The 12,584-nt window shown below is 54.6% G+C and overlaps 1 protein-coding gene across 1 annotated transcript in view; it reads right to left on the reverse strand.

Moving 5' to 3' along the window:
• PKP4 (plakophilin 4) overlaps positions 1-12,584 on the reverse strand; it is a 23,015-nt gene that overhangs the window by 7,542 nt on the left and 2,889 nt on the right. Inside the window, exons 2-9 of the mRNA XM_010151835.1 lie at positions 10,913-11,038; positions 10,583-10,773; positions 9,236-9,794; positions 7,128-7,319; positions 5,527-5,743; positions 3,134-3,266; positions 1,938-2,151; positions 1,049-1,232 (exon numbers count right to left, since the gene is read on the reverse strand). Coding sequence (XP_010150137.1) covers positions 1,049-1,232; positions 1,938-2,151; positions 3,134-3,266; positions 5,527-5,743; positions 7,128-7,319; positions 9,236-9,794; positions 10,583-10,741 — 1,658 coding nt within the window. The 5' untranslated portion in view covers positions 10,742-10,773; positions 10,913-11,038. The remainder of the gene's footprint in view (positions 1-1,048; positions 1,233-1,937; positions 2,152-3,133; positions 3,267-5,526; positions 5,744-7,127; positions 7,320-9,235; positions 9,795-10,582; positions 10,774-10,912; positions 11,039-12,584) is intronic.

A 12,584-nucleotide genomic window follows, 5' to 3' on the forward strand; every position in this document is an offset into this window, starting at 1 on the left:
ACAAATATTTGCCATCAATGCCACCACTGCCAAGCCCAAGTGGCTGGGCGCCTGCTCAGGACCGTACCGCTGCTGACAGGCCACCGGGCCTGGCCAGAGGGGCCCTTTCTCCGGGCATACGACGGCACTACCTCGCTGGCACAGCCCGGTGAGCGGAAGCAGTGCAAACCCCTCACCCTGAAAAACCCAGCGAGCAGCCAAGTAGCTCACGGGGTGGTGTGGAGCCAGGGGGTTACCGGCAAACCCAGCCACTCCCGCTCTCCGTAAGCACAGTGCGCTGACGCTGCTCCCTCGTGGAGCGCCCGTGAACCTCGTCAGGGAACGTGATAAACCCTAGCAGTGAGCAGCAACAGCTCAGACGCTCCCCCGAGCCCCCCGAACCAGCCTGCCAGGCAGCTTAGTCCTGCCTCGTGTCACCCCGAATGCCTTCCCCCACACTTCCACTGGGGAAAGTCACAGGGGGAATAGTTCAGCACTTCCTTCCTGACGCTGTGCGCACACAAACATCATTCTTGCAACGTATACATTGAAACAAAAGAAATTAAACAGTAAATAGTCACCAAATATAGCTTTTTCCTAAATAATGTTCGTAAGCCCTACACACAACTCAAAAATTGCAGTAATTAATAGGGAAAACGTGCAACGACTGTAATTTATACAAAAAAACACCCAAAACGCCACCACTCGCTGTTGCAGTCAACATCTCCTGGTGCCTGACTCTGAGCTCTTCATGTTTCTCTAATATGGAAAACCCCAGACACAAAAGCTGCCGAAAAGACAGAACTGCACGTCACTGCCAGAATGCAACAGCTCTTTGTCTTAAAGACTAGAGTCTAACATGGAAATAACACGCGTGTCCCATACCGGGAAGTGTCCAAGGCCAGGATGGATGAGGCTTGGAGCACCCTGGGCTATGGAAGGTGTCCCTGCCCATGGCAGGGGGTGGCACTGGGGGGCTTTGAGGTCCCTTCAACCCAACCCATTCCGTGATTCCATGACTTGCTGGAGAACACAACCGTGAAGGGATTATTCCAGAGCAGCTCCTCACCTCAGGCACCCGGTAGTATTGCGCAGAACCAGGGACGTCTGAAACTTGATCTTGTGATCATCGTCGAAGGAAGAGCTGTTCCACCCAGAATGTGGCACGATGACAGCGCTCGTCAGCGTGGACAGAGCGTCTCTGATGATTGTCATCTTGACTGCGTCGCATGAAGACAAGTTCCAGAGAACCCCTGGGGAGAGATTCCCATCGGAGCGAGGTCAGGGGAGACTTGGCAAACAATACAACGCGCAGTCAGCAACTGGAAAGGCATCACGTCGAACGGGAGACCATTTAAAGCGAAGCACAGTCCGCAACGCGACTTGAGCGCTGCTGGTGGGTGAGTGGTCAGCCAAGCGGCTGCTGACAGACTCACTTCACAGGCAGAAGTCCATGGGCTACCAGCCCACTGCCACCCCATGAGCCAGGGCCTGGGAGCAGAGTCACTCACCACGGCCACCAACAGGCTGCCCACCCAGATGCTCCCCAACTCCCGTACGTGCCATTTTCTGTCCTTCAACACGTTTACACAGGTTGGGTCGAACCTATGAATTCTGCAAGATCTGATTTAAGACTTGCCTGCGGGTGACAAAAAAGGCTGCAATGAAAGGGGAGTCCATGGAGAAACACCCACCCAAGCCCCAGTGGAGTGTGTCAGGGAATCACACCGGGGAAGTGACCCTCAGTGCAGTTACCCCGAGGGTCACCGAATCCAGGCTTCTGTGCCGACACTGGAACTGTCAGGAATCAGTTAGTGATCCCGCAGTCACAAACCCACCAAGGTGCAAGTGAAACTCCAGCCCATGCGCTCCATTCCAGTCACCTCTTGTTCCAGCCTCGGCCGCTTCCGAAACCCATCCGCACCACCGTTCTCTGACTGTTTCTATGCCAAACTCACCTGTTACGAGCTCTTTTATCTCGGCATCGACAGACTTCCGCAGCAGTCGTAACAGGGCAGGTATCCCACCAACGTTCTTCATCGCTATCTTGTTCTCGTCCGTTGACTTCCCGTAAACGAGGTTTCTCAGTGCGCCGCAGGCGTTCTTCTGGACTTCCAGGACTCGGTGATCCAAGAGATCAACCAGGTGCTTGATGCCTCCCAGCCTGCACACCTAGAACCCAGGGTGTCAAAGGAGACCATCAGCACCCGTTTCACCCGGCAGATTTAAGAGGCTTTTATGTTATTCACAAAAAGTACGTTCTGTCCTGGTTCAGGAAGAAACATTGTTGGTGAATCCCAGTAACTTGCTGCACTGCACTGAAACTTGCTGTGAAGCCCAAGATCTCCTGTCGACAAACCTGTAGACAAATAATGGCCCAAGAATTCCTAAATAAGCTGTCACGGCCCTTATAAAGCAGCAAAATTACCTACAGATCTGTCCACATCCCATCATCACTGCAATCTTCACCGGAACATCAAACCAGCCCCAGCTTCCCATCCGCCTCCCAGCAACAGGGAACTGAGCTGGCTCCCACCCCGCACCAATTCATTACCGCAACGTTTACCCTGAAAAGAGCAGGTAGCCTGCACGTAGACCACAGAGGGAAGCAAACTCCTCCACATCAACAGCTCCCAGCGGCTCTGCCAAGCCAGCAGCTCTTGGGATTCTACAGATTCCCACAGTAACCGTCATTTTCCCCCAGATGGATCCTTCCACCCCACAGACTGACGCAAACGGCACCCTCTGGGGATTTCTAGGGTTGGATTCCTTCCCTTTGCCTGATGGGTCACTCAGTCCCTATGATTCCTTATAATATCTTGATCAAAACCAATGGAAAGCCTGGCAGAGTTCCTGGTTTTCTCAGTCTCTCACTCATCAAGGGGTTACACAAAGCAGGCTCCGGCAGACCTACGTGACCGTCCTGCTGTGGTACACAACCTCAACGCCAAGTGTTTCCACATCATTTCCATGCAGCCTCTCAGGACGGGGAAAATCTGCTTTTACACACACCGAGGCACCTCAGCATCGGCAAACATCTGCTACACACCCCCAGCGGGGTAGGAAACACTGCGTCACCACGGAGAGCCCCAGAAGAGGTGAGAGGTCTCGTTTGTCACCGTTCCCCCAGGCAGAGAAGGGCCCTCGACAGTACCTCCGTTTTCACTTTGTTGTCGCCGAAGCAGAGGTGCTGAAGGTAGGCAGCTGCGTTCGCCTGCACCGACGGGAACTGGTGTTGCAGCATGTGGATGACTTCGGGCAGCTCTGGGTCCCGCCAGGCAAACTCCCTTCGCAGAGCAACACATCGAGAGCAGGCGTTAGTTAACGGCCCAGCGACCGAGCAGAGCGACTACCGCACCGCAAGCGTTTCAACACTTCTGCTCGCGTTCTGGAGTGTCGGGGCTGGGAGGGAAGCCAAGAACACCTGCGTCACACCAGCCTTTAGTCTTCCCGCTGGAAGAGGCCGCGTTCTAGCCCCTGTTCTCGGGTCAGCTTGGCTGTGGATCCCACGCACTAGCACAGCACAAGCATACCGACTCAAACGCAACGCACCCTCCCCAGACTTAACCGTACAACGCTGCAGGCACCCCCGAACGGCGCTGCTCAGGCGCAGCTCTTCCACACCACACGTTCTTCCCAGCCTGAAGCCAACCGTACCTCAACAAAAGCTGCACGGCCTGAAATCCCATCGCCAGGAGAGACGCTGGAAGTTCACATAATCTGAGCACTTTGGGGAACGTAAACGTAAAATCATTCAAACCAAATCCCATCATTAAACAAAACGATGTTGTGCAGACAAGTCCTGGGAAATCCCTTGGACGTATCCGTGCCCAAGGCAGGGATGTGGACACAAACACAGAAACGTTTGCTGGGTGACCTTCCTTTGGCAAAGGCGGGCAGAAAAAAGAGTAGTCTCTCAGTTCTCCCACTCTCAAACACAGGTAAATACACCACAAAGGCTCTCTGGCACCAGCACTGGCAGGGCTTTTCAAGGGCTACAGCCAGCCCAGGCAGTCCGGCCTGCCCAGGATTCCTACGGCCACCAACCGGGGCACAGTCAGGTACGTGCCGGCTGCTCAGCCACGTCGAAGCTCGTTTCTCCATACTAATGATGGAAGAACTTGAGGAAACGTCCTTCTAACACAACGATCGCTTGCTGAACAACCCCTCTGCTCTAGAGTGATGCTTTCCGACAGCCCAGGCTGCGCCCACGGCAACACACGCCCCTCTGCCACAGCTGAGCGTGCAACTCCAACTGGAAGAGGCTGGAGCCGAAGGGAAAACCGTTCCAGGGTGAAACCACAGGACAAGGAGGTGCATCAGGAGTGAAAACTGAGTCACAGCTTCCTCACAGTCCCCGGTTACGAGGGTGAAGCATCCCTAGTAAGAGGAACTTCCCACGTAAGCCACGCCAATACGGGCAGTGGTCGCGTGCAGCTCGCAAGCATTACGGAGAGGCAGGATTATCCTGTTAACGTCATTCGGATGAACGTACCATTCCGTTAAATGGAATGAATCCTCTCAACAGCTACTAAAAAAAGAATTCTATTAATTCCCACTGAAACGAAACAACAAATCAAACAGTGCTTGTGTTTCTGAGCCTGAAGGACAGGCCCAAACCAGAGAACAACGAGCTGATGTTCCGAGCTGTTGGAAAGCCCACAGGGAGTCAGCGCGCGACTCCCACCTGACCACAGGCTCAGCTGCCTTTGTTCTGAGCTTATTTGGTGCCCTGACGTTTCCACACCGAGACTCCCGCTCATCCTGGGGGCCATGCCCTCCCTGCGAGGTGCTCTGCTTCGGCTCCCTCCAAACCAGAGAGCGTGCCGTGTGCTTCCATCACCCTGCAGCGTCCTGAAGCTGCCTCAGCGACCCGCCAACCCGAGGGCAATCACAGACCCATCACCGAAGACAAACAGCACCATAAACCCGTCCAAGCTTTGCACGGACGGGGTTTCGGCACTCCCACCTGGAAACACAAGGTTCTAATGAACAGTGTCTGATGCACTGCAGTGAGAACGTTGCACCTGCCCGTGCCCACACGGCAGCCAACGGGGAGCTCCCGAAAAACAGGAACGCGGGCTGGTTTTCAGAGGGGACACCGACACTGATGTTTACTTAGGTCGCTCTGAAATTCAAGCAGGCTGCTCATGAAAGATTCATTCAGGTTAATTAGGTACCTACTTTCTCATCTTCAAACCCTGATTCCTGTACAGAGAAAGCTTACTACAACATCAGAGGTTGCTCTGTAGTTACCCAAAAGGAGTTGGAATAATCCAGTCAATTCTCACCAGATTTCTAAGTATGTCCTGCAATAACTTCTACATGAAGATAAACAGGGAAGAAAAACACCGCAGCAGCTAAAAGCCCCAAGCTGCCCTTTCTTTCTGCAGCAAGCAGACTGCATTCACTGCCCTGGATCTCAACACCGAGCTAGTCACGACGGTTCAAACGACGTAAAACTGGAACACGCACCGCGAGGTGCCAAATGCAGGCAAGGGATGTACATACAGGCTCATCACAGCACAGGTGCGCAAACGGACTTGCCTGGGGTCCTTCTGGATGCTGTCTATGGACGGAGAGCGCGTGGTCCCATCGTCGGCGGGCGTCGCGTGCTGCAGCCTGTTGTAACTGGACTCTGAGAGGCGATACTGCACTGACCTATAGGGTTCCGCATAGGTAGCTGTTGTGTTCAGAGTGTAATTATTTCTTTGGTATGTGAGTGTGCTACGCTGACTGGATGATCTCTGCAGATTTCCGACCCCTAGTATAAAACCAGTGTTAAAACAAAGCGGGAACAAAGGTCTGTTGAAGAGCAGAGGCAGTACGTGGTAAAAGCGTCAGCAGAACCCCAACCCCAGCCGGAGAAGCGCGCACCAGGCCCAATGCTGGGCGCTATTGCCAGCTCTAAGTGACTCAGCCTCCCGGGCAAGGCCCAGAGGCCACTTACAGAACTACAGGTCTGGTGGCAGCGGGCTCGTGCCTCAGCCTGCCCCAGCCAGTACTTAAAGTATGAAACACATCTGGGACCACCAAGCGGGAATCGGGATGCAAAACCCTCTCGAGGTTTGCAATGAAGTGCAATTGCTGGCGGCGAGGTCAGTTTGCCAACTGCAGTCAAGAGGGAGGACAAATCAGCACACAAAACCGTGTCTAGTGTGCATGACACTCTCCCTTCCCAAACCCCAGGTACGTCTTCCCTGAGAGGGCAGGATTTCACAGGTTTGAGCCATCACGGTAAAAGCAGGAGCATGCATCTCCCTGACTGCGCAGGGTGCCACTTTCTGTTCCCCTGCTGCCACATCCTGCCAAACCAGGCACGCTTGCTCCGGGCGGCAGAGGGCAGGAGAACTGGGACCATCCCGCCCTCTCAGTACTTCAGTTACGGAAAGAGCACCACAAAGCCGTGTGAAAACACGCCGTGTGAGGTGGGCACTTCGGGAGTTACCGAGGTGGAGCACTAACAACCTGAGAGATTTGGGAATTACTCCACTGCACAAATTACTAATCAGCCCTAAAGAGTAAACCGCACAGCAACACGTAGGACATTTCTCTTCACAGCTCCCACGCCGCTCTACAGCCGGCGCGTTCGCAAGGGACGAGTCGCAGTTCTATGAAACCCACGGAAACATTTCGGCTCCAGTATGTGACCCCAGGTCCCACCAGCATCAGGTCCGGAATTATAGCACCACTCTTTGCCGTGAAGCCGGGTGCACAGGACTGTCCCTGCCAAGGGGCGGTGGGGAACTCCAGCGTGTCTGTCTGCATCCATCAAGGAGCGAATACGAGGCCCCTCAGCGCGTAAGGGAATGATGCACTGAGAACGCAAGGGGAAGCAACAAGCTTTTTGTGCCACAAAACAGCTTTGTGTGGATGTACCTGCACATGTCACATCAAACCGGACCGTTCTGACCCCACGCTGGCAGCGACAGAGCCCCAGGAACGTCCTGCAAACCTCACGGAAGCTTTTGAACTCCTGCTCCTTATTTCAAGTCCTTCAAACCTCGTTTCTGCTATCCTGTAACATCCAGCTTTTCCTAGTGCGCCGGCTTTTGGTATCTCCTACGTTTCCCACAGGTTCCAGAGACGCTCCCGTAAGCAAGCGTAAGCACCCAGCCCACGGATGGGGTCTGGAGGCCCTTACCCACCTGACCCTGTTCGGTACAGGGCTGACTGGGATCCCTGGTGCAGCTCAACCGTTCCGTGGTTTGGGCTGCGGTACACGGGACTGTAGTACGTTCTGCCCTCGTAGATGGGGGTGATGTGCAGCTCAGGAGACACGGCTGACCGCAGCTCTTGTCCTAGCTGACTGTGCTGACTGGCGTATGAACTCCGCAGGCCTAAAACCAAGAAGAGGGAAATGCGTACTCAGCCCACATCAATTACCAATAAGAACACTCTCGTGCTTGGATCTTCCTGCTTTTAGCCAAGAGAAGTGTTAGTTGCAACCACATTACAAAGATTTCTTCATTAAAGCTCTTTCCACTATCCAATGATCCGTACTGAAAGGTTCACTGCCAAAACAGCATTTCTCTGATGAAATGATTTGCCCATACACTAACAACTTTTATGGGTTCCAACTCCATTCTTTGGGCAGCGTTTAGAGCTGAAAGTCTAAAACACAGAGAGCAAAAGCCAAGTCAGCACGTGCAGGTGAAGGGTTCAGCGGTGACAAGCTGGGAACCTGGCAGTTCTCAAGCAGGGCACAGCCTACAGCGGGGTCATGACCTCGAGCATGGAACACCGGCAGCAGTAAGGGCACAGGCTGCCTGGTAGTGGCAGCAGAGACTCGAGGATGCGGAAAAGCCCTTGTGAAGGTTGGCACAGCCTGCCTGGACTTCCCTTCCCGGTCCCTGTGTTGCACTGCCTAGCCAGCCCCCCTGCCTGCCCGTCTGCTTCCAAGGCTTCCACCTAAAGCACCCTCTTCCCAGCTTGTGGAAGCTGCAATTCCAGAGTCTGCAGGGAAGCACTAATGCACTGCAGGGGGGTGGAAAACCAGGGAGAGCCTAGGGAATTCCGAGAGTCCTTCACCAGTCCCGCTGGAGTTCTGCCAGCTCCGCGCTGTCCGAGGGCACAGCGTTTGCAGCCGAGGGGACGCGGCGCCCGAGGGACGCGCGCCCCTGCGCTCAGCACCTTCTCCCGTCTCTTTTCACAGGAAGGCACCACCTGCAGTTCCGTTTTCTCAGAACCTGCGCCACAGGGACGCCCTTCCCAGGGACTACGCACAGAGGGAAGGGAGGACGTGATCACGCACCCACCCCTCCTCAGCTCACCCAGCAGGGAAGGGGTGTGGGTGCTAGAGTACCTGCCCTCCCCCTCCCACCCAAACTTCCTCTCAGAAAGCTGATCACGTCTGAGCTCTTCCCTCTCAGGGAACACTGAACTGATTTGTACTGGGAACGTAGACGTCCGTACGCCGGAGCAGAGGGCAGCCGGCAGTGCAGACTGCGCCGCCCGCCTTCACTCAAACTACTTGACCGCCTTCCGTGTCAAACTGACCCTCAGCAAATGGGCAGGTTACCCCGCCTCGCGGGCAGAGGGGAGGGAGAAGACACCCTACACCTTCTCCCGGGGAATGAGAATATTTGGGGATTTCCTGCAGTGCAACAGCTCAAAAGAAAAGAGAGACCGCAGCCTGTTCAAAGGAGCGTACGGTCTAACTGCCAAGTCACCGGGTCTGAGCATCAGACGGAAACCGGCACCGCACACGGAACTTGAAACATAAGGTAACTGCAGCTTACCAAGAACCGCCTCTGAGCTGAACGGGTCCCGCATCTTAGGGCTCTGCTTCAAGCCAGTATCACAACGGCTACCTGTGCTGGAGTCCTTTGAGACAGCCTGGACATGCTAGGGGAACCAGACTACAATTCCGTGGTACCAAGCCACGTGTTTTAAGGATGAACTAGGCCTAAAGCTGGTTCTAGCCTTGTATCTTCTACCTGGTTAGAACCTGCACAGACACTTCAACGTGCTTTAGCTCTGAAAGTACCGAACAGCCTCTGTGCAGAAGACTCAGATTTCACGTAGCCACTTGAACCAGACAGTTCGGTGCCATGGCTGGCGGTCTACGAACGAGAGAGATGGGACTCTCGGGGCACTCGGGGTATGACTGTGTGTGAGGTCAGCATGTACAATGGATTTGATACACCCACTACTAGTGCTGCACTGTTTCACCCGTAAAACAACTGTCGCGTTACCGGCTCCGCAGCCGTAGGTTTGTACCAGGCCTCAAGCTGCCTGTAGCGCCTTCACTGACCTGTAAGGCTGTCTGGCCGCGGGGGGACCATTCTCTCATAGATGTCGTACTGCTGTCCGTATTGTTCAACGTCATGAATTGTTCTCTGCAGCGTCGTCCCCAAATGCTGCGGAACCGCAGTCATGCCAGAGCGCTTCGGAGAAGAAGATCCCAGCTGAGTCTGGGATGGAGAACCTACTCGGGTTTGCACATCAGTAAGGGCAAGAGGAGAGCCAACTCTGGCCGAGGTTTGGTATTGGGAAGTCCCACCGTTGGGATTTGCCGTCTGTCTGGACGTAACCGAGCCGACACGCCGCACAGCCGTTGGGGAGGCAGGTCTCTGCGCAGCATAGGGGGATGCCGCCCGCTGCGCGGGCAGAGTAGTGGATGAGTACGTGTGAGAAGCAAGGGATCTCTGCTCAGTAACCGATGGGGAACCATACCCGCTGCCCAGAGACGTTCGCAGCGACCCCCGGGAAGGGGAAACACCCGTGCTGACCATGTAGGAGGGAGACTGGGCTCTGGATGGGACTGAACTGACACGCCTCATGACTCGGTTGCTGGCGATATTTACCGAAGGCTGTTTAAAAACAAAAACATTCATTAGTTTCACCAGTAGGCCATGGAGTGGACACCCTTCTCCCACAAGACAGAGATGTCAACAGGAAATGCACAAAATCCAGCGGCGTGTGAAAGCAGCTCAAGAGGCACTTTTACCCTAATCGTAATTCCTTCAACTTTCCCCACAACTTCTTCCTAATCTGTATCTGTCAATCCATAAAACGACAATCTAACATTAAAAAAGCACCTGTTCCTCACTCTTACTAGGCTTTCCATGCTAACAGGCAGCTACGCTTTCTTCCCTCACTGCCCTAACACGTTGGAAATGCAGGAGCACAACGCCAAGAGTGTTAGCGTAAGCTGACAGGGTGTTGTCGCTCGCTGCCTTGCCACCGTTCTCATTCGTGACAGAGGAGGAGAAAACAGCCGGGTGCGGCAGAAGGTACCGAACACGAGCACAGGAACACAGGCACCATCTTCGCTCAAGCACTGCAGACAGGCTGTGTTCCAGCAGGTTTCCCCAGCATCACAGCTGAGCTGTGAGGGAGCGACGCTCCGCCAGAGCACGCTGCAGGCAGGCGCCCTCCCAGGCCGCGCTTCATGCCAGCCACAGCAGACGAGCCCGATCGCAGCCACGCTGACCGCCAAGGCCAGCTGGTCCGTGCCTGCTGCAGGCCCTTCCTGCTCCAAGCAGGGAGCATGATCTACTAACATCGACCCCAGCCTAGGCAACGGTAGGCGCAGCGACAGCGCTACCGTCTCCAGCCCCGGGTTACGGGCAGAGAGAGGGCACTGCTTTGAGCATACCTGGACCGACGTCTGCCCTTCCGCTCGCGAGCTCCTCACCAGATGGTTGTTAGCGGTTCCGGTAAGGGAATGCTGCTGCCTGGCTTCTGCTTTGCTCAAGTTCTGGCTGTTCGGGAAACTGCTTACTTCCTGGTAACCACTGTCAGAGTAGGAATTCATCTGTGTTGAACTCCTTGAGTTACCTACAGACCCTGTAAACATGAAGCCAGCATGAGGACAACTGCACAGAAAGAAAACATTTCAAACTTCGTTATCTGTTTAACTGGCCGTTTCTGGGCAGCGAACGCAGCAACACATTCTACTATTAGAAAGCACACAACAGACCCTCACTTTCATGGAGAGACGTCTGCTCTGGCGAGTAGAGGTTCCCTTGCTCTGGCTCTGTCCTAACGTCATAGGCATTGGTGTGAGCACCCTCGGACACTCGGGCTTTGTTTGCACTGCTGGTCGGAGGATCTGAAAGAATAAATCAGTCCAATAAATTTCATAAGTTTCCTGAAAACTCAGAGTAATTCTCTCACACAGACTAATGAAGAGCTTGCAACATAAACAGAGTCTGCTAGCAGACAGGTAGCGCCTCCAAACTGAACGAAGACCGTTAGTACTGATGGCTGGGAACCTTCTTCCCTGCAGTTTTGATGCAGTTCTACAATTCTCGTTTTCCAAGGACACGTTCCAACCCACTTTAACGGGAAACTAACTGATTGCAGTGCTGCAGACTAGGGGAGGAAGGGCTGGAACGCTGCCCAGCGGCAAAGGACCTGGCGGGGTTGGTCAAGAGCAGCGGGACAGGAGCTGGAGGGGACTCATGGAGACCTTATCGCTCCCTACAGCTTCCTGAGAGGAGGGGGCAGAGAGGGGGTCGGTCTCTTCTCCCAAGGGACAAGGGATGGGACAAGAGGAAACGGCCTCAAGTTGTGCCAGGGGAGGTTTAGGTTGGATATTGGGGAAATCCCTTCCCGAAGATGGCTGTCAGGTGCTGGAAGGGGGTGACCAGAGAGGGGGGAGTCACCATCCCGGGAGGGGTTTCAGAGCCACGTGCACATGAGGGACTTGGGTTAGTGGTGGCCTTGGCAGTGCCGGGGTAATGGTTGGACTCAGTGGGCTTAAGGGACTTTTCCAACCACAGCGGTTCCGTGATTCTACGATTCCCAGCCAGTATAAACTCTGCAGAGCGGAGATGCTGTGCAAGTACCTGCACTGCAGAGGACAGCTATCACGCGTCTTACGGTCCTGCTAGCCCAAGAGATTCACACGCAAAAGGCTGGGTTGAACCTCGCCCCATCTGTGTGACACCAACAGAAGTTACTGCAAAGTCCACCCACTCTTCACGTGCTACAGCCCGAGTGTTGCCTTTTAACAGCTCTGAAGGTAACTTCAGTCCTAGGAACGTCAGCTGAACTCCACAGGCAGGAGGTAGAGCGCCATCACACGTGAGAGAGAGCAAAGGAGACATCCCAACACTGATATGAGGAAAGGAAAAAGCTGAACAGAGCCCGGAAAAGAGAGACAAAGATGAGGACACAAACCACGAATAACTGAACCGGAATTATTTTGGTGGGAATCTTAAGCACCCAGTTGCCATCCTGTGATCCCTACTGACGAAGGAGTCGGAGGTGCAGTAGGACATGTGGGCTGTGTTTAAAGGGAACAGCAGGCGTGCAAGTTCTTGCTGAAGAAACACACGACCGAGCCTGGAGCAGAAACCAGAACGCGCGGAGAAGCAAGACTCGAGGAAAAGGCCGCACGAGTGCTTGCACCAAAGGCTGCGAGCTGCGGAGAGCGAAACCTGCCGAGGGCTCTCCAGACATGATGGAGCACCATGCTGCGGCAAGGAGCTCCCAGAAAGCTGATGCTAGTGGGGAAGATGGCAAAAAGGGCCGAGATCAGCCCTATGCGATGGCTACCAAACCCTCTCCAAGGGACAAGACACCCCGGCAGAGCTGGGCGTACGGCACCCAGGGAAGAACATCCCGCCAGGGCCCCAGCAACACCTGGAGAG

The sequence above is a fragment of the Eurypyga helias genome, unplaced genomic scaffold (assembly GCF_000690775.1).
Source record: "Eurypyga helias isolate BGI_N326 unplaced genomic scaffold, ASM69077v1 scaffold15735, whole genome shotgun sequence".
Lineage (NCBI taxonomy): Eukaryota > Metazoa > Chordata > Aves > Eurypygiformes > Eurypygidae > Eurypyga > Eurypyga helias.